The 27229-nt window shown below is 35.1% G+C and overlaps 1 protein-coding gene across 2 annotated transcripts in view; it reads right to left on the minus strand.

The window, feature by feature from the left end:
• The window catches only part of DIAPH2 (diaphanous related formin 2), a 247805-nt gene that overhangs the window by 167714 nt on the left and 52862 nt on the right, over window positions 1-27229 (minus strand). For both annotated transcript variants that reach the window (XR_012624543.1, XM_074834780.1), the window contains exon 18: window positions 21407-21521. Coding sequence is in view for 1 of the 2 variants with exons in the window: in XM_074834780.1 (XP_074690881.1) it covers window positions 21407-21521 (115 nt within the window). In the remaining variant the exon portion in view is untranslated. The remainder of the gene's footprint in view (window positions 1-21406; window positions 21522-27229) is intronic.

The raw sequence follows: 27229 nt of genomic DNA on the forward strand, positions 1-27229 counted from the left end.
AAGCCTGTCCAGATACTCTTGGCAAAAGTGATGAATATCTCCTTCACAAGTTCTCAGTAAGAGAGGCCAGAAGCCCAAGTATTTCATCACCACATGAAAGCAGCATCTGTACCAGCAGAGTCCAGACTCAAAAGGGCCTGTCAGGTTGTCCTCCTGTACTTCAGATGACCATGTCTATGATAACAGACAACGCTAATGCACTTTTGTTGTGTTGATGCAAAGCATTTTTAAATCCCCTACGTCTCTGGTTTTTTTTCTTGAAAGTTAATCTCTTTTCACACTAATTTATGTAGGTTCATATTTGGACTTATCTGGAATACATATATATACACACACACACACAAGCGCTCACACATGTGTGGATTTTTTGTTTTGAAGAAATGGAGAAAATTATACTCTTGGTTGTTTAAAACTATTTTCCCATTCAGCTGGGAAGAAGAAATAAAGAAGGAACCATTTAAAAAAAAAAACAAACAAACAAACCAAACAACAGTCATTGAAATGACAAAACACCCATTAATGCATAATTATCTCACATCAGTTACACCTATACAATGTTTTGGTTGAGTTCACCTTTCTTTACTATTTACCCTCAAGCAGACAGGAGAGGGAAAAGAGAGTCAATATGATAAAGCAAAAGGGAAAAAAGAAGTTTTAGGATATGCAGATGTCTTTCCTAAGACCAGAAAATACAGATCTAAACACCAACATTACATAACCTACTTTTTTAAAAAAAATATTTAGATTACAGTCCTATTTTGTTAGTAAAAACATATTTGTTTATCAGTGTTGGAGGAAAAAAGCTGATGCAACATGCTGCAAGTGATTGTTTTCTGTTCATCTTACATTATGCAACACATGCGCAGCTTAAGTGTGTACTTTTAGTGATACCTTCAGCTGGGAACTGGTTTAATCCCACAGAAAGTGCACTGCTTGAAACCCATTTAGGGTGTAAAGAAAAAATAATAACACTAAACTAAATGTTATATAAGTTTAAAATATATTAAACAAGACTGATGATAATCATGGCAAAGAACATACACAAACATGTTCAAATACCTCAGACGTAATTAAGAAAAAAGTTCTACCATCAGTACTTTTGTACTTCTGTGGAAAAAAAAAAAACCAAAACATAAATAGTTCTTAAAAATTACCATTCTACATCTGTTCATTAATTTTGTTACTGAATAGCATTAAAAGTCACACATTTTTATTTAATTGTATTGGAGCTGTTAAAGCACTTTACTTTGAGCTGAAATGTCCAGTTCATATTAAACTCCTCTTTTTTTAAAATAAGCAGTAAATAATCTTAATAAAGAATTAACAGTAAAAACTATCAGTCATGAATATGATGACCATGAAAATTAAACTGAGATAAAAAGGAGCACATCGAATTACATCGTGGAAAAAGCAGAGATTTAGGTGAACTTTAGCCTACCTGAACCTTAATCTCCAATTTCTATCAAGTCTGTACTCACAGTGAACAAACGCTCTTATACTGTCATCTGAAATGAATAAGTAGTTTCATCTTATTTCCATCTGGCAAGTGGCTTACCATGTGCATTTACTAGTATTTGGCAGCAAAAGCAAATACACAAAAGAAATTAATTGTTTTATTATTCCCTTTACCTGGAAGAAGATCTATGGCTAGTATAGGACAAAAAGAAGTAAGTGTTCATACTGTTGCAAGGGATGTAAATTGTATTATGCAAGAGTATGTTTGAACAGCTGGAACTATTAATTACACCGAGAAGTTCACTGAAGAAACCCCATGTGATTCAACTTGGTAGAAAAATGAAATAAGGAGCTAGGAATGCCACTGAAAGATTAGAAGACATTTTGTAGCGCAAAAATTCAGTAAATTCTATTGCAACTGAATAAAACTTCTTGAAGCCTAGCTAAATTGATGATATTGGGAAGCTACTAATAGTTTTCTATTTCTGTGTTACTTCTAGAGGCACTCAAGAATGGAAATAAAAGTCAAAGAACAGGGAGAGGAAGGAAAATCAAACATAATGTAGTCTCAAATTTGCACTTATTCGCTTCCCTCACCACCACAAGTCTTTCCATTTGTCTAACCACTTAATTTCCACACTCAAATAAAACACTGCAGCAGTTCGCACAAGTTAGGTCTAGTTTGCATAAGCCTGTGAACTTAACTAGCACTTCTTAGAGTAAAGCATATATGAAATAAGACCAACCTCTTGTTCCAAAGAGCAGAATGAACTCCGGCAAGTTTTGCATGTTCAAGGAAACAGATAGCCAAACTGTGGAAATAACCTGTTGATCATCAAGAAGTGCAAATGTGTCCAGAAGCATCCTGAACAAGCAGAGCCCTGACAATGGCAGCAAGTCAGAAAACAACAGTGGAACCTCAAAGGATCAGTGACCAAGGAGGTATTCTCTACCCAATCCTAAAACCAATGAGACTAGAGAATATTCAATAGGTCCCAAAGGAGAGACCCTGGGAGATGCCACAGTTCACACAGTTGAAGCCACAATTTCTCTCCTGGACCACATCGTCTCTCCTGCAGAACAAGTCTGTCATGCAAATCATGAACTGCATAAACTGAGATTTAAGTAGGTTACTATCCAAATTCACTTATAGTCTCCACACTGGCATGGGCAACTTTGACAAATAACAAACCATTTCCCCAAGTATCTAAAGATAAATGCAAGAGTATGACCAGAGCTCACCACGCCCTCCTGTCATTTCAAGTCAGCAGCTGCCTGAACTCATGTTTATTCCCAACACCACCTGGCATTTTTCAGTTCACCTAAAATCACTCAGTTATCAATTCCTGAAGTAAAATTAATTAAGCACTCCTGCTGTCACTCTGTCCTTTCTGCAATCAGAAGAGATAAATACCTGGTATAGCATTTTAAAAAAAAAAAAAAAAAAAAGGTAGATAATTTTATTACAAAGAAAGCAAGCAATTGATCTGAAAGTGGATCTTCGTTTGAGCTCTCAAGATAAAAAAAAATATAACTGACAGGGGAAAAAAAAAAAAAGACATGGAACCTCTTGCAGTCTCATGTTTTTTGCCTAATTAATGTAATCAAACTGAAGGAAGTGACATCAACCCAACAGATTATGGTCTATGGAGGGAAGAAAAAAAAATAAAATCATAACTTAGTTTTACAAATGAGTTTTGTCAAAACACAGCAGGGGATCTATATTCCTCTTATTGGTTCTTATAATACAATTGACTGTTATTATATCTGACCAACACATTTAGTGACTATATGAAGTATTTCTTGTTCTATTAAAATTGCCCTAAAATGGTTGTAACTAGTCTATTTTTTTCCAGTGCAATTTGAAAATCTGCATCAGGAACTTGTGCAGTAAAGTTGTAGAGTTAAAGCGTATTTAATTAACCACTCCATATTGTGGTTGCTTTCAGCTTTCTATCAACAGCTTGAAATCAAGTAGATGTCTGGGCCACAAATACTTTATTTAAAAAAAGAAAGAACAACACACACGCAACTGATTTTGCCCTCTTCTATATACCCTGCTGAAGGCCAATGCTAAAGATGTTGCTTTTGCTGAAAGATGGTAAGCAAATATTAAAATTCATCACATGCAAATAGTCACAGTACATGCAAAGTACTCTTTCTGAACAACAGAAATCAAAGAGCAGGCAAATAATGCTTAAACTGAAAATATCCTCAATGGATCTACTTAACTGTGTTGTACGATATGCTGTAAGAAGCTGGAACAGACGTCGGAAGCCTTTTCCATAAACTCCTCTCTTACATTCCATCCATGAATATTTATATGAAAGAAAGCCTCAGGACTGTCCACCCCATTTCTCCCTTTGCTGCTGCTTCAACACCCGCGACGCTTAATGTGAACATGCTGGTTTTTGCTCCAAAGAGATGCTTATCCTTGGTGGGTTTTGCTGGGTACTGAGACATTACGTGTCTTTGCTGCCTATATATTAGTGCTTGGCTAATGACTAAAGAGATCAGTCAAACCATTTTCAAAGTAATATAGTAAGTTTTTATGTAGGTCAGAGAAGACATCTCCCTATAAAAATAAAATGCTGCCTATAATAGTATTTCTAATTTAGACAGTCGCCTGTCCCAGTTATATTTTTCCTCTGATATCAGGTCATCATCACCACAGAACTGTGAGATAGGATAGCTGTAATTATTTTCCAGATTAACTCATACACCTGTTATCCATACAACTTTCAAAAGTAAAAGTACCAAGGCTCAGACAAAAAAAACAAATTCAAAGTAAAACAAGATGTCCAAAAACTGCTATCTTATTTTATCAATATTCTAATAAACTAATTTTCTGTTATTACTATGACAGGTCTAGTAAATTAAAATCTTTTAAATGAATAGTTCAGCTACTGTTCCTCTTGATTAGGCTTGTAAAAGGCACATCTTTCCCAGTAAAGACACTTATGGGAAGCACATTTTCCGAAGGAATTATGGAAATCATGAAGCTAAAAAAAAATCCCAAGATCCAAAAATCCCTTTATACAGTCAAGTTAAATAGATACTGGTGCTTAATGGAACAGACTAGAATTCTAGTAAAAATGAAGAGCTAAATTGATTTCTTTTCCTCTTTCACTGTGATATTTGACATATAAAGCTCCTGACTAAATATAACACTAAGGAAAATACACGTTTCCAAATGCATGTTCCAGTGTTCTCTCCATTTTTGAAGTATCTCCCTGCCATCAAGGTTTTAAACAAACATGCATGAAAATATTTATATTTATTATTAATAGGTTCCATTACTTTCTATAACCAGTAAGCAGTGCCCTGTGAAGTTAACTGGTAAACACAGCTTTGATAGTTGATAAATACAAATAGCAACTGTTATCCTTATTTATAAAACATTGAGAAATGAGTCTTTCATAAACAAATGTTTGAAATTGTGGCCTTGTGGTGGATGGTATCGAAAAAATCTAACTAGCTGCATGTCATCTGTTAACAAGCATACCTTTCAACCTAATCATATGTGGGCACAAATTTTTGCTACATGTCAGTGATGAGAATATGGTCTATTACAAACTTTAGATTAGATTTACTTACAGTTTGAACTGGACATGTTAGAGGGCAGTGACTTGTTTGGAACAGGAACTGCCACACCACACATTGTCACAGGGAAGACGTACTGTATCTTTCCACATTACAATCATTCTGACTAATAATCATTCTAACTGAGGTCATGCCAATACAGTTTCAGTACACTGTGACAGTGAAACGTTTCTGGCATACTAATTTAACTCTCTGAAAAACAAGCAGTAATTGAGACATTTGATGATTCCATACTAAGACAACAAAATCCATGAGGTTCCCTTCCTCACCCCCCACCCCCAATAACTGTGGTAGGTCAACTGATACTATTTAGATAACTCAGAGAATCATCAAGGTTGGAAAAGATCTTGAAGATCACCTAGTCCAACCATTAACCTCACACTGACAGTTCCCAACTACACCAGATCCCTCAGCGCTATGTCAACGTGACTCTTAAACCCCTCCAGGGATGGGGACTCCACCACCTCCCTGGGCAGCCCATTCCAACACCTAACAACCCTTTCTGTAAAGAAATGCTTCCTAATATCCAGTCTACACCTACCCTGGCACAACTTGAGGCCATGCTCTCTTGTCCTATTCCTTGTTACTTCATTAAAGAAGCTCATCCCCAGTTCTCTGCACCCTCCTTTCAGGTAGTTGTAGAGGGAGATGAGGTCTCCCCCCAGCTTCCTCTTCTCTAGACTTAACAACCCCAGTTCCCTCAGCTGCTCCTCAGAAGATATGTGCTCCAGACCCTTCAATAATGTATTAGTGTTTGCCTTTTGTGTATCACATACAATTTTGGTCTTCCCCTCTGTGGTCTTTGAAAACACAGAGAAGGTAAACATAAGCTAGTTCTTTAGGAGATTTGCAATGACAGAAAAAGGAGGCAACAAACAAGGAAGACTAACAAGCAGCAAGACTGAAACACTGGAAAACTATACATTTGTTTGAAACACAGTGAATATCAATGCCACTGGTTATGAATGCTAAAAGACCATGAGTTCACTGAAAACAAAACACAATGAAGACTTTACTATGCATAAAGATACAGCCTTATGCTTAGGAAAAAACCAAAACTGTCAACTGCTGGAAACTGGGAAGAATCACTATTCAGTTTATTCTGACTATGCACATATCTTAAATGTCTGTCTCTTAATATTAACTAACACACATTTACTCTTTTGCCTAAGCATCTGCTCTCAGTCACCTGCTGAAGACAAAATACTGGGCTCAACTAGCCTGAAGACAACCCTGTATGGTTGTGTATGTTATTACTACCTTCAACAGATTTACCTTGAAAAAGCTTTCTTGGGGTCCAAGTATCTCTAAGTGTGTTGAAAACACCCAGGTGCCCACTGAATACATGTGCAATGATTATCTGCCTTCAAGAGGTAAAAGATAAATTACTTCCACATTACAGGATTAGTCTTAGGGGACCTACCAGTGTACTAAATTAAGCCACTTGATTGTAGCTTACAAAAATAGTCTGGGAACACACAGCTACCAGTCTCTCATCTTTACCAACACAGTCAAGTTTTACTATTCACCTTGGCACATTGTAAGCATACAGAATCCACAGTATATTTGAAATTTAGCAGATGTAACCTATGTTCTGCTTACCTTTATATTACCAACATAAGCAAAATTTGGCTGAAATGATTCATTAAGAAGGCAGCATCTCAGTGCTAATGATCCAAATGTCTTAAATGCAAGAACAAAAAATGTCAAAAGGAAAACCTCCAAACTTATTCCACACATACTACCATTCAGAATACGTAATTTACAGATAATTTCATATTAACTAAGAAAAATCAGCCAGTTTACCATGTGGACTTTAGCTTTTAGAATGCCTTTAAGCCATAAATTTCTTATTCACCTGGTGCTTCACATTGGGAAATTATTCTGTAGTATTATTGTAAAATAATTACATTCCCACCTTACAGAACAGAAAAACTATCTGGAAGAATGACGTTTCAGTTTCTCATAACTGCACAAGACACACAACAGTTACAGAAAACACAAAATTGTAATTTCAGCTTTGCATCCTTTAGAGATCATTAACAGGTAATTCAGTAACTCAACAAAATTATCAGCTTTTTATCTGTGTTAATGCCTACGTACCAGTATTTTCAATGTCTCTGTGAATTCAGAAACTTAATAGCACGATTGTTAACTTTTAATCCTTTAGATAGCTTTTTAATGTATCTTTCTTCAAAGAACCTTTATTCATTTAGATAACAGATCTACCCTTACTCTATGTACATATGGCAGAAATTCTTGCAATGCCAGATATTCTGTTCAAAGTGTCTCTAATAGCATCACAGCTGAAACAACTATCAATCAGATAAAAGTTGAAATCTCAAAAGCAGATAAAGAATTTTTTGGTTTTTTTGTCAGCAATTAAAGAAGAAAAATGCATTTTGCACATAAAACCAGCCAGCATGGAGAAGGGGGCATTTTTTGTAAATATGACATCATTGCAGGGCGGCACAATACGTAACTGGAACTAGGCCACAAATCAGACCACATTTTGTCAATTTACACTTTTACAGAAAAAAAAAAAAAAAACACCCCACACTGTATTCCATATAAGAGAAATTTGAGAGAAAGTACATTTAGGAACTAATGTAGTATGTACAAGCTATGGTTCTGCTGAAATGCGAAGGGAACATCTCTTTAATACAGACTTAATAGAATTATTTTATAAGTAAGGCCATAAATTTTGCTCATAACTACATCTTTGTTCATGGTGGGTTTTTATTTGTTTAAACCTATAGACTGTTATTCCTGGAACTCTGCTGGAAGCTTTCAGGATATTAAAATATAGGTGCACAATCTGTTTAATAGTCAGCACAAACTTTGCTGGTAAGTAGCTGATCTCTTCTCCATCTTTTCCTCCAGAATTTTTTTTTTTTTCCTTCCACTCTTACTTGGGTCACAAATTCACAGCCAATTGTGTGGCTCTACTTCAGCTAAAGAGCCGGCACTACAGTGCTCAGCTTTCTAGTAGCAACTAGGTACAGAGCTTCCTTTACCAATATCAAGAAAGCAGAAAACATAGTTAGAGCTACAAGTAACATCTAAGAGGACAAAATACATTGTTTTAAAACCATCCTGCCTGGAATTATACAACACAGACCTAGAAATGACAAGTGATTGACCTCCAACTCATCATCAGTGTATTTTATGAACATATCTAGATAGAAGTTCTTACACATGAAAGATAAGCCATGCTTCAGGAAAATTTCCATAACAGATAATCTTAACAGTTCATTTAACAAAAAAATTACTGTAAAATCCATTGAATGGGCTATTTAATCATGTTCTGAGTAACTAGCTTCAAATTAAATACATTTTTCTAGTATCTAACTCAAATTCCCTTGCAAAAAGTGAAGTTGCAAAAAGAAAAAAAAAAACTTGAAGAAGATTATCTTTTGAGGATTAATTTTCTGTTTTGACATTGCAGAAAGCATTCTTTTCAGTCTGATCTTTTTACCTGTTCATACAGAACGTGTTTTATTCCAGGATGCAGATTTTTGTTTGTTTAAAAACAAACAAAACCCACTTCTTTTCACTTCAAAACAGATTGTTTTTTCAGTTCAACTTCTGAATTTCTTTTTTGTCAAATTCATAGAAAAAATACTCTCTATAAGAGCATTATAGATCAAGACTACTTCATGAATGTATTCATATTTCATGCTAATTAGTCTTTGTACACAATCCCTTTCCCTGGTGTGCCTAGTACATGTGTCTCTGTCCTCAACTGCTCGTTAACTGTGCTATAGTTTATTTGAGCACTGCATCACTGAGACTGAAATAGACATTTCAGAATACAAAACTGCCTTTCTACCTCTGCTGTATTTTATAAAGCTGCTACAAACAGAAGCTCTATTTCCCTTAGAAAAACAAGGCACACAGTATGTACAGAATGTATTAACTACTACCAGAGTTATCACACAGTAGTCTGGAATTCCAAACTTGTTGAATATATGTATAGGGGTAACATATATTTGTCTGTGTATGACAAGTAGTGATCCTTACTCTTTTCTAATGGGGACCTCCGAGACACCAAATGTAGGGGAAAAAAACCAATGCATGCCTTTGAGAGTTACTTCCCCTTGACTTTTCTTTACAGTCAGAATTGGCTCTTCCACCTTTTCTCCTCAATATTTCAATTTTTAAATTGAGAGCTTGGATCTAACAAATACATATATGAATTCTGTAAGTTGCCACCTAAAATTTAAGACATTATAACTAAGCTCAGTCACAACATTGTTAAAAACACATACAAGAGATTATTAAGACAATACACAGCTGTTCTCACTCCAATATTTTTCCTTCCAAGTCTTCAACACAAAACACTGCTGTACAAGTTCCCCACAACTCCAACACCAACCACACTTTCTGAAAATCGGTTCTTATTTCCAAATTCAGATTTTTATGAATGAAATAATACAGAATAGGTTCATTAATTTATTACATTTTTAGAATTACCATGCAGTTCCCAAGGTTTACTGAAGGAATACTAACAAACACCCAAAATGACTCAAACAGCAAAACTAGACTTTACTTAAGTGGAAAAACTATGGTAGTAATACTGTCATACTTCAGAAAAAAAGAAAACAGCCTTCCTTGAATTCTACTGCTGAAGCTTTTTAACAAAAATACTAATTTAATCATCCGCTACAATCTCAGTTTCACACTTAGCACTAAAAAATGCCGATAATGAGCATGTATCTGTAGAAGTAATATAGTCAGGGAGTAAGTAGCAGGGCTTTTTATTTTGTATCCTTGCTCCTCAAGTCTCCAGTGGGGAAGACTAACTTGTCCTAGTGACATTTCAAAAGGGTTAAGCAGTGCTAATTGAACTAAAACTGAAGGAATAGCCTCCACATGAGAGCATTTGACCTGGATTCAGAATAGATATATGCAGATTTTGAAAGTGAGCTCGATTTCTATAGGAATTGTGTGGAATACATTATCATATACATCAAAGCAATCAATGAATAAAGCTAGCAACTTTCAAATATCTCAGACCTCAAACTATTTCCCATCTGTCTCTTAATCTGAACATAATTTAATTTACATACAGACTACGTGTATTTGCTTCTCTGAAGCTGCAATTATTACAGTTCTTATGTAATGTTTACCAAGATAATATCCAAACTACTCAATCCGAACCCCTCTGATATAACACCAATGCTCTGAAGAAATACTAACTTTAACTGTTGCACATGTAAAGAAAGCAAGCTCTGGGAATAACAAATAGATCTAGGAAAATTGCATCTATCTGACCTGTCCCTCATTAATTTTTTCCCTTATGAATATACCATAAAGCTTTTAACGGTGGAGTCCTAAAAGAGACATAATGGAAGTGTACTACAGCCAGAGAATCCCAGTAAAATTTGTGCATCTAGTCCACTCTATGGCATGATCATTCTGAAAGCATTATTTACATAATATTTTATAGGAAAACAATACAATAAACAAAACAAAACTAACACAACTGAGACTGATCCTAACTTCTGAGAAAGTCCAAACGGATTTTTTTATCTAGGATCTTCTTCATTCACTGTCACATGATGAAAACAATTCTACAGTCCCAAACTTCGTGTATGTTTCAAAAAAAAGTCTTCACAAAATATCAGTGCTACCTCACATTAGTCCAGTACAGACAAAACTTCCGGTCAAAATATTAGCAACAGCAAAGCCTTCATTTGTTCTCGGTAATATTTACACTGCTATCTGTACATTTCATCATACAACATTGTGTTTTATCATATAGAATTAGTGTTAAATACAATCAACACAGAACTGCCGGGCACTCCCAAGTAAAGAGAGTAAAAGACTTTTTTGTTAGTGGTTTCTAAATACAAATTTGGGGGTAAATATTCAGCTTCTGATCTAATTCTAGCAAGTAAATAGTATAATTGTTAGTAGGTCACACCACCAGTACATCTATTTTACACAGTATGGTTTTTCAAACTAAAATACATTTTCTTTGTGATTCAGTGTTACAAATTACCTTCCACATAAAAAAGGAATCATTTAACTTATTGAAAGTTAAGTGTGCTAAAATGTTATTTGAAGTAAAATATGAAGAACTAAAATTTACCAACATTATCTCCTAATTGGAAGCTTTGGTTTGGTCTGGCCCCTTCAGAATGCTATTCTCATTTTAGTCCTTTTGTATGATGCTGAATGAAATGGGTACTGATGCTCTTGAAATAAAAGACAGTCCCTTCAACAGAAGCAGGTGCTACTGAACAGCTACCATTTGCACAGTGGCTTCCTCATACAAAAAAATTTACACAGGAACATACATACAAGTAATTCTTGGGAGGCCTCATTTGTGATTCTCCTGAACAATAGCCCAGCTGTAGCGAAACTACACGCATCAGTCCTAAGGTCAGTTTGGAAACCATGCTTCTCTATAAATAAACTTTCCATAGTTACACAAAGTAAAACTATTAAGGAGTCAGCTTCTGCACTTAAGCCTTAGTACCTGATGCAAAACTGAATACAAAGAATATATGTGCCTTTTTCCCTTCCTTTTTCTCCTGATACTTTAAACATAGCAAGACTGTGTATCATTATCTGGTACAAATTGCCCCTGACACTTCTGGGCAGAAAAGCTTTTGTTTCATTGGTTGTTATATACAAATATTTTTTCCTTAATGGAGAAACATATTTACTATCAATCATTGTTTAAATAATTCTAAGCTCATTTAAGAATCAAAAAAGCATATAAAAATATCTAAAATTAAAAATATAGATACACACATATATAAAATCTACACTAAATGGTAATAATTTCAGGCATCAGTTTATCTCATCATATCACAGAATATCAGGTTGGAAGGGACCTCAAGGATTAAAAAAAGCAAAGCTTTTTCCATCCCTAAATTGACAGCTTACCTATTGGATAAATCCAGTTGAGAAGGAAAGGAAAAGATGAAAAATGGCAAACTAGTAACTCACTCCTGCTTTATGATACTTGAATTTATTCTGTTGTTGAAAAAGAACAATTTCAAATACATTGAAAGATGAAAACAAACCAGCCTGCTTCACTTCTCTCTGAAACTGAGATATCAAGACTAAGCATGTAATCTAGCTAAATGAAATTGCTGTAAGACACAGAAACATTTGGTGACTCTACACTGCAAAGCAGTATCTTCCTTTAGTTTGGATTCATACGCTTCTGAAAAAGAGGGCAAGGAGGGAAAGGAAACAAGTATACACATCCTGAATTAATCAGAAGACCAAGGGAGCCACCTGCAGTTTGTAATCCAGAAACAAATACATTATGAGTTAGTGTTTTTTTCTTTCTTTTCATTTCACTAAAGCAATGTGTGTAGTTGAGCTAGTACAACTATATCTGTCCTTAATGCTAGGAATTCTTGCATTAAACTGAAGCTTGCTGTCTCTCACCTACCAATACAGCTGTGTTACAAGAACTTTGACCAAAACTAAGTCCATTTGAAGCTTGTAAAATAATTATAAGTACTACATTATAAGTACTACATTCAAAAAAATTATAAGTACTAATTCCTTTTTCTTTCCAAGCACCAAATGTAAATGAATGCAAACATTTTTCCTTCAAGTTTAATGATGCACCAACCTCATTCTTTGGCTGCTACTTATCTCTTTACTAAGATAGGATACACAAAACTTTTTTCTCACCACTAAAAATGTTTCATTACGTCAAGCAAAAAGGAAGGGCTGATAAAGAATGAGGAGTATTTCATACTGCCATTTCTCAGAATAACTGTGAATATAAGCTTTGCAACATTCAGAGGAACACTGCACAGAGGTAGAATCAATCTTGAAATATTACATCACTTTGATGGCAAAATAAAAACTTTAAAACTGCATTTGATGCATGCAAACTTAATTATTTCAGTGAGAACTCTGAAACTAAACCATACATTCTGATCAAACAAAAACACTACCTGCTTCAGATGACTAACTGGTCACAGAGGTGGTCAAAAATAATAAAATTCATGGCAGAGACATACCTGTTAACAATGGGGGCAAAGAGAAGGAACAAAAGTCAGCTGAACCAAGAGTATCAACTGACTTACACTGACACTGGCCTGTTTTTCTATCTCCCTCTCCTCAATATCTGGCACACATGTAAATAGAAAGAATGTAGTTACACTAAAAATTTTTAAAAAACCCTACAAAATTACACAACATCCTTTAAGAATTACTGGTTTTACAGCACAAAAAAATTACACACTATTTTCTTCAGGAAATCAAAAATCAGCCTACTTTATGTCAGATGTAGAACACAAAAGACATAGCTTTAAAATGCTCTTCCTGACTAGGTGATTTGGTAGTCAGTTCTACATTCCCTTCTTGCATAAAGGTACCTTGGCACAACTGAAATTAGAAGGTACAAAAAGTTCAAAAGACAGAAGCTATTGTGAACATTTAATGGCTCCAGTAGCAGCAAGGAGCCTCAAAGAAAATTCACTGAAGGCTGCACATGGGTATTCCACATGTGAACATCTGCATGATGTTAACAAGTGAGATTACACTATTTACTTGCACATGGATATTACAGAATTAACATGTTAATAGTATCAACAACATGTACTCAAAGCAGGATTGCTTTAATTCAAGCCTAATAAAAATATACTAAGGACACTGCATCTTCCTAGTTTATATGATCTAATTGGTTCAACACACATGAAAAAATTACATACAGACAGTTATGTCATCCGTATTGCTGTCCTATAAAGAATTTTGGGGAAGAAGAATAATTTCAAATACTGAAGCAGGTAAGTTGTTCAAATTTTTTGTCATGTTTCCTAAAGAATGGAAAATATAAACTTAAGGTCTAATGAGGTGCTCTTGTGAATGCTGTAAGCAAGGGAAAATAACAGCTAAAGTAGATGGGAATAGCAGCCCACCTACATTCTGGCCCATAATTCATTGCTCCAAGAAAACTGACATTTAGACCTCAAATGTCATGTGTCCACATAAAGCGGGTGGCAATCAAAAGACTACTGCAGCTTAAGTTTCAATAATTCACTTTAATTAGAATGTAGTCATCCAAGCACTTTAAGGCAGGGAAAAATAACGTACAGAAACTTTACCAAAACTGGAGGAAGTCTTGATAAGCTACCACAATCAACAAATGCAAACAAAAGATGCTAGTCAATCATCTACTAGCACAAAAAAACAATTGTCAGTATCTTTTAATCTTTGTGGGATCGAGTGCACCCTCAGCAAGTCTGCTAATGACACCAGATGTGGTGTGGTCAACACACTGGAGGGAAGGGATGTGCCATCCAGAGGGACCTGGATAGGCTGGAGAGGGGGGCCCGTGTGAACCTCATGGAGTTCAACAAGGCCAAGTGCAAGGTCCTGCACATGGGTTGGGGAAATCCCAAGCACAAATACAGGCTGGACCATGAGTGGATTGAGAACAGCCCTGCGGAGAAGGACTTGGGGGTATTGGTGGATGAGCCAGTAATGTTCATGAAAACACTGAGTGCAACACCTGCATAATCCATCATACCACCTATGTACAGTAACTGCCAGTATTTCACCTTCATCTATTTTTGGAGACAGTCCCCTCACTATTTCCACCAAATTTTAAAAGAACATTTACCTTATAATGTTTACAATAAGCTCATTTAGATAAGCATTGTTATCTGCTTACAGTTCTGCACAAGTACAGTTTCCTGAATTGTTTATAGTCTAACCTTTATAGCCTAAAACGAAACTATTTATCATCTTCAAATACGCATTATTAATAATGTTGACATCATCACTGTAGTTAGTGTTATCTAAACATCACCTTTTTCTTAACCTTATCATGTCATATGTTGTGTCTTCCTCAGAAGTAATGTTGTCTCCCTGGACTGTTCTTCAGCTATTTCGATATGCTTGTTATGCTCTTTCTTAAATTCTTCCAACCACCTTTTCATACTACTTTCACTTGACCACTTCAACCCTATGGCTCCTCATCCAAGAAAACAAGTTCAGATACAAAAATCCTGGCACTGACCCAAAACGTGAAAAAGTTAAAAGTAAATTTTAGTTAATCCTATCAACATTTGACTAATTTTTCCATGATTACTAATATTTTAAAACTGAGCTACAGATGAGTCCTAAAATTTGTTCAGAGGGAGATATTGAAGGTAGGGCTGGACAGCCACCTAAGCTTTCATATTGTAATTATGAAAACAAAACTGTATTAAAGTAAGTTATTTGACATATTTTATATTATTACATTATATATATAAAAACCTGAATATTTTGTTCCTGTTTTGTTCAATTATAGTTTACATGCAATCTTGTGTTTTCTCTTGTCCTCTCTCACTCAAAAGCCCATAATGTGAAAAATACAACTCAGCTATTAAAACCTTACTTCAATTTAGAAAACATATCAAAATGATTGTTGAATTGGTTTTTAAAAGTCTAATCATAAAGAAGCAACAGAACCCTGATCGAGAAGTTTTCCCTTGGGGTAACTTGGATGGATAATGAATTCTGTACTGGAACAATCCCAGTAGTTACAGACTATTATGTACTAATTACTACCTTTACAGATCTACTGTACACATAATTAATTTCTTCAGAGCACCACTATCATTCCTGACTGGCAAAATACACAACCTAAATTACAAGAGCCAGAAATTAACATGATCCTTTAGGGAGAAGGCATTAACTTGCTTTGTAGTGTTTTGCAATTAGACTATCAATCAAACAGTGAAAAGTGATTTTGATAGCAGCAGGCCTGATACATTGAGTATTGGCACTTTATTACAAAGTTATCTGAGGCCCCAAGCATATGATGTATCACAACTTATCTACAGAGTCAGAACATTTTAATCCTTTACGTTTACCTGCTAGAAGACAGTTCATCACACAATTATATATGTATTTAATATTCAAAAAATTAAACAACAACATAGGGAGTTTTTGAGATCATATTCCACAAAGCACCACAGACATCACCCTGATGATGATGCTGTTCTTTTCCCTTACACCATAGGTCAAAGATAAAATTCCATGTCAATTAAGGGACAAAAGTAAAATATAGAAGAAGAATGTTCTAGCTGCACAATATAATATGACCTGCTTAAATGTTTTTAAAGATTTGCTATTAATTCGGTTCTTCCCAAGAACACTAACATTGTAAACACTTCATTTTAGTTGTTGCATTTTTTAAAGACATTCTACAAAAAGACAAACCTACACACCCCCAACTCTGCCAAAAAGCAGTAGCCCAAGCTTCCAGAGAAAGATAACCAGACTGGATTAACATACTAATCATAAATTCTAGTTCAACTTCATAACAACATTTCCCTGTAATAGTAGAAAACTACTATTATGCATTTAACCAAAAATGCATAATTTTTTTAGTTCTAGAATTTTGATAGTGGGACCATCTAAAGACATTAACAAGAAGGCATTCTTAGCTGACAATGCACCTCATTACTTCACTATGTATTAACAGAAATGAACGACTTAAGATCACATAACAGACTCATAAGGACAAGATGCATTTATCTGATCACTTGGATGTCCTCTCTTCAGTTATTAAGAAATACTGCAGGGTTCATACTCTGTCATCCAGGTAAGGAAGATTCTTCATTCAGTTTCACATTTTCTTTATACTCCATAAACCAGAAAGGATTTTTTTTAAATTAAGAAAATATGTGATCACACATAGCTCAGAATTGATCATACAGGTTTTAAAAAGGTAAAAACCTCACTATCTAAAGGTTATCCTACTTGTTAAAAAAGACCTTGTTTGAAGAGACTGTTGCTTGCAGGTAAGATTTAACTGTTTTAAAAATAAGATAGGGTTGAGCTAACAATACCTGAATAGAATTCCTTCCTCTTGCTATTTAAATATCAAAACACAAATCAATCCATGATAACATTATTTTGCAAACCAAGTACTACTGAGCCTGAAATTTTCAAGTCGTGACTCAAAAACTGTAAAACCATGATGCATGTTTTCACCAGCAAAATCACTGCTTTCACTTTAAAGCAACACATGATTCGCCACATAAAATTCTGGATGATATCAGATTCTCTCTTAGAATTAACAAGGTTGAAAGAAAACAAGTAGCTGATTGGAAACTAATACCATCTCTACTATTTTTCTCTGTGCATCTACACAAGGAAATATGCTCCATGTGTTTCGTTGCCACCCTCACCGCAGTAATCGTCCCACATCTTAATACCACCCAACTCATAAACGACCACCACAGTTGCCCATTCATCTTCAAGTGTGCCTGATCTAGAATATTATTTACTTGCCAAAAATGGTCTGTGAGACTATAACCATTATTTCCATCTCTGCATCTGGTAGCACAATTCTAAGCTCAAAACAGTTATCTAAGATCTTTAACGAAAATTTGAAGCCCTGGAGTCTATTTGTGAGAGGTTCTTCAAAGGTATTCAGATTATCTGTATTTCTTTTGAAGACAAGTGGAGACTATCCTTCCAATACTGTACTGAGACAGTGATAATTAGATCTCAGTTAACTTGGTTCAAACTCCAAGATCTCAAAATCCTGTAAAGTCTTTTTAATGTTTCCATTGCTCCCTGTACAACAAATGTTTTCATAGCTGTGCTCAGTAACTGATTTCACAGACCAAATAAAGCAGTTTAACTGTTAGTGCTGATTTGAACCTAACTAAATATATTCTACATATTCACCAGGCATAAGTATCAAATATCTAATGTTACAGTAGCAAGTACAGATTTAACCTTACGCATACTTTTAAAAAGAAAATTAGGATCTAAGTATATTTGAAGTAAAATTATTTTACCAGTCAGGGATCACTCCTTTTTGTTCCTGGTGCTCTGTGATTAAACATTCTTATATTTCATAAGCAGGTAACTGATCAATGCACTAATTCATTAACTAACGAAAACTGTGCTTCAGACGTGTCTTATTATGACTTTCACACACACACACACACACACACACACTTTTGTTCTCCAAAATACCACTTTCCCTACAGCTTTGGCTGCCTTCCTTGAAAACAGGCAGCACATAGTTTAGTGACAACCATCATTAAGTTATTATTGGAGATTCTTAAAACAAAACTAAGTTAAATGAAGAAAAATCCTGAAGTTTCATTCTCATTGTGCCAGACAATCACGAATAAAATTCAGACGTTTAATTAAATTTGAGTGCTGCAACCTATATGGAATTACAAATTTTTAATAAGTGTGTATGCTATCATTTGTTTTACTTCAGTTACTATTCCCACTGTCATTCCAAATGCCATGAAATACAAGGTAGTAAACACTAAATCATCACAAATTGCTTTTGGCAATTGTCAGTTTTCTTCCACTCATCCATTTATTTGTTTTACATGCTGACTGTGCTCTTGAGAGGATATAAAATGCATTTCTATTTGTCTTTCTATCATTTTCCTGTAATATATTAGGAGACCACAGCAAGAAACAGGACTAAAGCAGAAGAAAAATTTGATCCTAGATTATGCTTGAAATAAGTATTTTGGGGATTAATGAGCTGCCTGTGGCTGTTAAGGCAAAAGGTAAGGAAGAATGGTGAATATCAGTTAATGTTTCCCTTTATAGATAGCAGTTGCAGAAAAAAGTTGCTTGTGGAATGCAATTATTTGAACCTGTGCTGCAACTAAATGCTCTGAGACTCTTCTTGACTTTTAGTAGGTTTTCAAGTTTTAAGAAAAACTTGAACTCAGAGACAGACAACACTGACTTTCTCTACTAGATAGGCAAATATGATTTTAATATCCTGCATAACAGGTAGTAACATGTTTAACTTTGGGTCTTCCCATCCTTTGTTATGGCATGTTATTTTCTACAACCATTAACTGAGAACAACATAAGGAAGAACAGGAAAAATATCTGCAAGGCTATCACCACAGTAAGCTATTTTGAGAATTTCTGTTGTTCAAAGTTTTAGGACTGCACAACTATGTCAACAACCGACAGCTATGTCAAAATTTTAAGAGCTTTTTTTCAGCATTTTTAATGAAGAAGCTTTTCAGGAATTCAGAAACATTTCTTCAGAGTTTTGATGAAAGAATTCGACTCAAGGCAGAAGCTTGTCGTTTTCTTTAAGAAGGGTCTCACTCCACTGTAAGTGTTATCTGCTGCTAGGGGATCTCTCCCTTAAAGGTTTTCCTGTCTTGCTATCACATTAAAAGCAGTGATCATTTTAACCTCACTGCAATGCTATGAACCAAGGATCTATTTAACTTCAATACAGAAAAACTGTTCAATTACTGCAGATGAGGCTTTTGTATTACTGCGCGTAATATCTGAACATTTAGAGCAGAAAGTGGGAAGAACTGTAATAGCAGAATACTAATGGCTCAAATTCAGCGACTACTGAAAAGAGCATGAGCTCTGAGTGAAAGAGCTGTATATTTATCTCATGAAAAACACAGCTATGACTAACTCTTTGAAGGGCTTTCAAAAGAGCACAGAAAAAGACGTATTCAGAAATAACTCAAGGAATCTACTCAAGAAATGGTTCACGAAAGTTATGGTCCTCTGAGACATCTTCCTTAACTGGAGTTCACTTTTCAAACACTGTATTAGTATAAACCCCAGCTCTTGTTCCTGAAATTCAGACAACAGCCACAAACCTCTATGTGCAATACAACTTAATTCTGAAATAACAAGATCCTCAAGTAATAAATAGAAGTGAGAACATTCTGGTGGTTTGAATTAAAACAGAAGACTCCCTATGGTTAAAATACAAAGCATCACATGAATTGTTAATTCTCCAAGACAAAAACTTAAAGAAAAAAAACCACAAAACAGCAGCACAAAAATATTTACAGTCAGTACACACATTCACTTCAAAATCTTAAATGTGTGTTTGCTTATTCAGATGTGGCCTATAAACGACACATCTGACTCCATCCACCGTCAAGAACTGCACAATCTGAAAATATATTGTTTTCTAAAAAGATTTGTAGCTAGATCAGGAATTTATTCTTTCAGCATCTACCACTCATTGGACTCTAATTTGTTGGGCTTCCTCATTAGCTCCTGAGTAAGTTATTATTGAACCGTACTTCAACAGTACTTGTTGCTTTTCAGTGCCCGAAACAAATTATGGGTAAATGGCCACATATGAAATACAGATCAATTGACCATTACCCATGGATAATAATGAAAAGACTCGAGGAGGCTGTGTGCAGCTTCAGAAGTACTCAAAAACCATCTGAAAGCCAGGAAGAGCTGAGGATGGTATTAAAGTATCAAAATCATAACCAATATTCAGTTGGTAAGTAACTGCATTCCCAACTCGAGATATAAATATTATCCTCATAGCTCCTATTGAAGAAATTAAGTGCTTGAGAAATTAATGTGGGTTTTTTTCATCTAAAACCAATGGCAGAAGAGCTATTTACATGACATACTGAACAGCCACAGTTAGGCTTGACAGAAAGCTCCAGCACAGCTTTTATTCTCACTGCATTGTTCTCTCTAGTAGTTAAACAGACCCATTTCACACTGTGTTCCAACAAAAATTGGTAGACTATCTGACAGTTTCCCATGGTATTAAGCTAACAGTGAGTGTGCACTCACACATTCAATTCTTTGGAAACTAACTTACATCATTCACAAGTGACAGTAACAACACAATTTAACTGTATTGGGGAGGGGAGATGGTCCTTTCTAGATTACACAACACAAATTTAAATACCAATTAAAGGAGTATATTTAAAGACTTTCATTTTTTCTTAAATGACAGCTGCATATAGTATTCCAAAAAGAAAAAAAATAGTAAAACAAAGAGAAAAAGAAGCAAAGGACACTAACACAAGAACTTTGAAAAGAATGATGGTTTCAACCCACATATTCCAGAATCACGATGAGGCATATTAAAGAGTTGTGATTTTGTGATTCAAGTGCATATTGTCATTGTTACATTCTAAGTCTTACTTGTACTTGCAGAGGATCTTGATTTAGCAGAGTGATATAAGTAAACTTGTTACACAACAAACCCTCCACATGTGGAATATCTAAAAGAACCTGACAACTTACACTTCCTGCAGTTAGGAATAGTAATGCAGATGAGCATGATTTTAGGATTAGCGTTTAATTATAATTTAATTTGAAAAAACTCTGCATCTGTCTGCAACATACCCTGCACTTTTAAGAGGCATTATTACAAAAGATTCCTCCCCTCATGCTCTAAAGTGAGGGAGGAGCAATCCTTGTAATAGCCTGCCATGCTTCATGAAAACATACATTTTAAATCATCTTCCTGCTATAAAACCATTATATGAATTCCATGGTATTGCACAAAGTATAAAAGAGACTGTCATTGCACAGTTTTAAACTTAATAAAAGAATATTACCAAGTGAAAGAACGTACCTTTCATTTGTGTTCCAAAGGTAAGAGCCAATTTTGCAAACAGTTCTGGATCTTCAAATTTATCTTCTTTTGCTTTTACCCAAAAGCTGTTTTCTGCTATCTCTTGAGGCTCAATCTGAAACAAAAATGGCATCTCCAAAGTTAATAACGAGTATTTTCGTTAGCTAAGTTAAAGCCAATGCTACTAGCCTGGTGTGGTAATTGGACTAAACTGAGTTTAGGTATGTTCCAGGTATTATGTTCTCTTAAAGATGCTTCCTGAACAAAACATAATCAGATGAACTGCCTTTTATCAACACAATGATTTTTATTACATTTCTCCTATTGAACAAATTTTTCAAACAGGCTTGATAACATATTAGTAGCATCTGGGTTTGAAAGTGTTCTGGTTTTCTCTTGAGTACTTTATAGACAGTTCCCAAATTCTTCACCACTGATATGCATCCCTGCTACTTGAAAACTGTAAAAGACATAGTCTTACACTGCCAGAGTACAGAATACCTTATTGCCAAATGATATGTCAATGTAGACCTTTCAGTGACTCAATATTAAGTCTGTAGAAAGAATTTTAAATATCATAAATAATTTTATACTCAAAATTACTTTAATATAGTTTCGATGTTTCAAATGCAAACACAGGTTTCATTACAGTACCTTATCTGATACTGGGCATGTTAAAAGAAGTAAGTACTCCGCAACACAGAAGGTGAAAGCCGATTTTACTCTTCACATATGATTCAGAACAGCTATTTTGTTTTCAAAATGTGTTCATCTTCCAGTTTTTAAAGTCTTATCAATTCTTGTTTACAAGTTTGTTTAAATGTCCATTAATTTTCAAGGGCTATTTAACTTCAAGATGATATGCAGGAACTTTATCAATACTATATTTACCATATGATCAATTTGTTAATGTGTAGCTGCTTTACCACCAGCTGCAGGTAAATCATTTTTTAAAACCACCTTAATCCAACACTAATGGTGAAGACAGTTACAACAAAAGGCACTAAATTAAACAGTAAGAATTTTATTCCCAAACTGACGGCTCCTTAAAAGTGATGATCAAATAGACTTCCCTCTCCTTCAGTATGCAGGAGATCTTTGGCACTGTTCCCAGAGCACTTAAGCAAAATGTCCATCTGCAGTTACTTTCCACTGTCATACACAGTGTTCATATGTATGTTTTGTAAATTATTTCTATAAACATATAAACATAATTGATTACAATGAAATTGGCTGCAATGACAAATAGGTATTATAAACTAAAAAGCTTATTTTTCTGTACGTTTACAGGATAGCAGTCTGAGTACATTTCACAGTTACAAAACTAGTGCAACTGACTCTAGAATCAGATACTACTTAACAAGGACCACTGAGTGTAGAAAGCCTAAGCTACATACATGGCAGGAATTCTTCCCTGCTTAAGTGAGATGCCTAAATAATTGAAAAAGGTAAAGGAATTTTAGGAGAGAAACTATCCTAAGCAGACAAAGCAGTGGCAAGTCAAAGACGAGCAACAGCTTCAGGACAGAATGATATTGTCCATGGCATACAAGTTCTCTTCCTCCACTTAGGAAAACTGGCAAAATATGCCTGTGATGAAACCTGTATTCTATAAGGAAAAAAGTCCACATGGAAATACCCAAACAGATACACGTGTAATATAAAAACCTGGAAGTCAAAGATCGTTAGAGAAGCTAACTGAAATAATAGCCACAAAACGTTTTCTTAAAAGCCCAGGTGGAAAAGCATTTCTAAAACCTAAGAGCCCCATTTCAAAAGGAAGAAAAATAGGGTGTTTTTTTTCTAAAAAAAAAACAAAACAGAAAATTATATGATAGAAGCTTTCAAGAGAGTAATCTTCTAAACAGAAAGAAGACAAGGACATTCAACGGTAAAGTATCTTCAACAGACAATAAACAATTCATAGGAGGGGAAGTGACCTCTTTTATATAAGGGGTTTAATGGTTACAAAACTGAATAATTCAAATGATTCATAAAAGTAAACAAACTAAAAGGACTTTTATATGACTAGATGAATTTCAAATGGAAAAAAAAAAAACCAAGTCTCTGGATTCCAACACTTGGTAATGCCATATTCCTCCAAGTAACACACGAGCATCTTTTCCAGTATGGCAACCCATACATTCTAGTTTCTTTTTAATAATACAGCTAGGCTACTTAAAACAGTCCATTTTTTCTTCTTAAAAAATATAATATATTGGTGTGACTGGCAGGAGATTAAAGATATTTTGTAAAGATGTTTTAAGAAAACAGCAGGACTATACAATTCCTTTTAAATTCAGGAGCATTAAAGTTAATATTTATTCTCAAAAAATTGTTCAGTTTTCTATAAGTGCACTGAAAATTACATGTAAATAAACAAAGAAAACCCCTCACCAACTTCATTTTGCTGCACTCACTACAGTTACTTTTAACATCACCCTCAGCTACAATTCTCTAGAACGGGCCTGAAGTTTCCAGCACTGTCATACAGTAGTAGCACTAAGAATGCACACTGATGCGTGTTGCTAGATACGCTTTCAGATTATTTTGGTTTATCTCCAAATATTTTTAAATCCAGTGGCAAAATACTAAAATCAAGTTATAAACATTAATTCTTCTGATAAAAGAAACTATCAATTGACATGCCATGCATTTCCACATAGGTTTTACCTCAAGCTTCTAGATTCCTCCTTCTAAAATTAGTGGGATTAATCATTCATGATACTGCTCTTTTGGATACTACTCCAAAGACAGAGTCATTTCACTACTCAACACTTCAGAATGTAGAGGAACACAAAACCTAAACTTACTTCTTGTTGAGAGAAACAATTAAAATCACTTATTGAAAAATATCAGAGGACAGTCTAGTTCCTCTTCTAACAGTAAACTTCTGTCATTACTAGTTCTTGAACAGTTTTGCTTGAAGCGGTGACGGTATATATTCAGAACTTAATCAAAGCATCCTACCTTGAATCACCTGAAAAACCCCACAGAAAAAACTAGAATAATTTCCAAACTGTCCAGTGCTGTGGCCCTAAGACCATCCATCCTCAAATACACTTAAAACCAAGATTCCATTGTGTCTGACAGGGTAGATCAGCTATGTAAGAACTCAATAGACATATGATCCTGTGTCCTAGCAATATTATGAAAACAGTCAACAAAGGACTGTTAATGCTATGCAATGATGTGATTCATTTCACAGGCTTCATATTGAGAACACTGCGCATCTTCAGCCAGGAGCAACATCTGGCATCCCATGTATTCCAGCTCCATCCAGGACAACATGATAACATTCAACTTTTACAGAAAGATGTGTACCTATATCCATATGAATTTCCCAACAGTTTTACCAGCTGTGAAACATCCTGAAAAAACCTGCGCTGTTTCAGAGTGTGATTTAAATTACAAGTTCAACAGTTGTTCAATGTTAAATTGCAACTTATGGTCAGCAATGACCATCTGTAGCCACTTATCAGCTTACTTTCATCAGCAATATGATTTTAATAAGTTCTTGGTAGCAACATACTATTGAAATAGAATATGGTTTTCAAGGAAAGTGTCAGACACCAGGCGAGTAGTACAAAGATTTAGTATCTGCTGCTTATTTGTCAAGATATCCATTCAAACTACACTGAAGTCCAAGCTAGAGCTCAAACCAGATAGCGTGCAGTATATGAAGGTCCTCCTTTGATTTGCCTTGATGATTCGGTGATCTGTGTATTTTTTTCCTATGGCAAACCTCAACTCATCTATTGCATTTTATACCATTAAACTGCCAGCCACAAGTTGCCTTTAAGATGTGATGGTTTAGCGCTGATGATTGATGCAATTATCTAGTAACCCAAATTTACTTCCTTTATACAGAAATAACAGTGGTTATACTGATTAAAAAGGGGTTTAAAAGCCACACATATACAAACATATACCTGGATACGTGCCTAACTTCTCGTCACAAAGTGACCAATTATACTGGGAGACAAGTAGTAACTAGTAACTGCTCTTACAGGTTAGCTTGCAAATCAGAGATTGTGCTTGCAGTTTACTACTCAAGTAAATGCTTATCTCTTAAGACATTTTAAAAATTGAAATTTGATTAAATATAAGCACGTTAAGACTGTGCAGAAGCTCACCTTCACTGGAAGTTAATGGTGCCTAAACATCCCACTCGAGCAGCCCCAAAGCTCCTCCCAGTGGCCACAACCCTGCTCCAGCACATCACTGATATGAAACGACCAACAAACACCCCAGATTAATAACCTACAGGTACCACTGTAGCACAGATACCAGCATTCTCTGAACTTACAACTACAGTAGACATCACGACCTTCGAAGGTTTCGATGTGAGACAACATGCTGTTATCTACGCTTGAAAACTGCTTTAAAACTATTTCTAATAGTTTGGATACACATATGCAACTTAATGCAAAGCCACAATTCATGTTCATGACACCCAATAGAATGATGCCCCGTCTTATTTGGGATGTCCCAGTTTTTCACTCATTTGATAGACCAACAATACAAGCAAACTCTCTGCAGAGCTATGAAATTCAGTGAGTAGTCACCCACCGCTCATACTCCACATACCTCAGAGGAGTCACAGATGTGTGTCCTCTCAGATCCAGCCTCAGGACAAGGCCAAAAGAGAAACACAGCAGTCACCTACTGTCATCTCCTGCTGCCATCACATAAATCCACTGAGCTTAGCGCACATTCTCTGCTCTCATGGGAAGAAATCTATCACTCAGTGATGTGCAACCCATAGACCTTTTTAAAAGATTTTTGTACTGAACTAAGTTAGCTTCCTGAGATACTCATCTGTCAAACACCCAACGCAAAATTCTGTCAACAGGAATCTCATTTTAAAATTCATTGTAGTATACAGTATCAACTGTATTTGTTTGTAAAGAGGAGGGGAGGAACATCAGCTTCATAACTCTAAGAGCCATAGCTTTAACTCAAGTTTAATATTAAACCACATATTGCTAAATTAAAAGCAGTAATAATTTTACACAGCAGATAGCTAAATATTCACTCTAGTAAAAATGTCTTCAATGCTTACAATAAAAACTAATGTCTAATAACACCACTGCCTTTAGAAGCTTCTGATCAGTTTTGCAACTGTCTTAACAGGGTAAACACCTGCCTTTCTCAGAGAAAGAAAACCAGTGAGCTTTGTAGTACAACTATCATTGACAGACAGGTAAGACAATGAAAGTCAAATTTCCTTTCAAACTTCCAAAACATATCACAAAAACAAAAGAAATGTGAACACGAAATAACGGGATTAATTTCTTAATTAGATGCTTTAATTTACAGTAAATTTCTGTGTTTGTTCAGAGGATTGATCTTAATATAATTCCTAACCTCACATCAGGAAATCTGCCCTTAAACAGAAAATTTCAGTAGTTTAAGTCTGTACACTTACTGTTGCAGTAAGTATAGAGTTAATTCTTTTAATTAGGAAAAACTGTTTTGCCAATGCTTTCCCACCCTTCTCTTTTTAAGCTAGCCAAATTTTTAAGTTTCATGGAAGGCTTTTAAAATGAAGCTAGATGATCCTATGAATTGCCACCACAGTAGTTTCACTCATAGTTCATTTTTAAAATAAATTAATGGAATGCATAACCAGAACAATCATGAACTGTTCTGTCAAGAAGGTATCTAAGACAAAAATTACAGTCTCTGTAAGCCTGATCCACTTCCAACCTGTCCTCAAAAAAGCAAGAAAAAAACCCCTCATAAACCACATAATTTGTGGCTCCCACTGCTTGCTTAACCCAGAGAAGGCAAAACTAGAGTTATGCTTTGCATTGTCTT

Source organism: Strix aluco, chromosome 10 (assembly GCF_031877795.1).
Source record: "Strix aluco isolate bStrAlu1 chromosome 10, bStrAlu1.hap1, whole genome shotgun sequence".
NCBI lineage: Eukaryota > Metazoa > Chordata > Aves > Strigiformes > Strigidae > Strix > Strix aluco.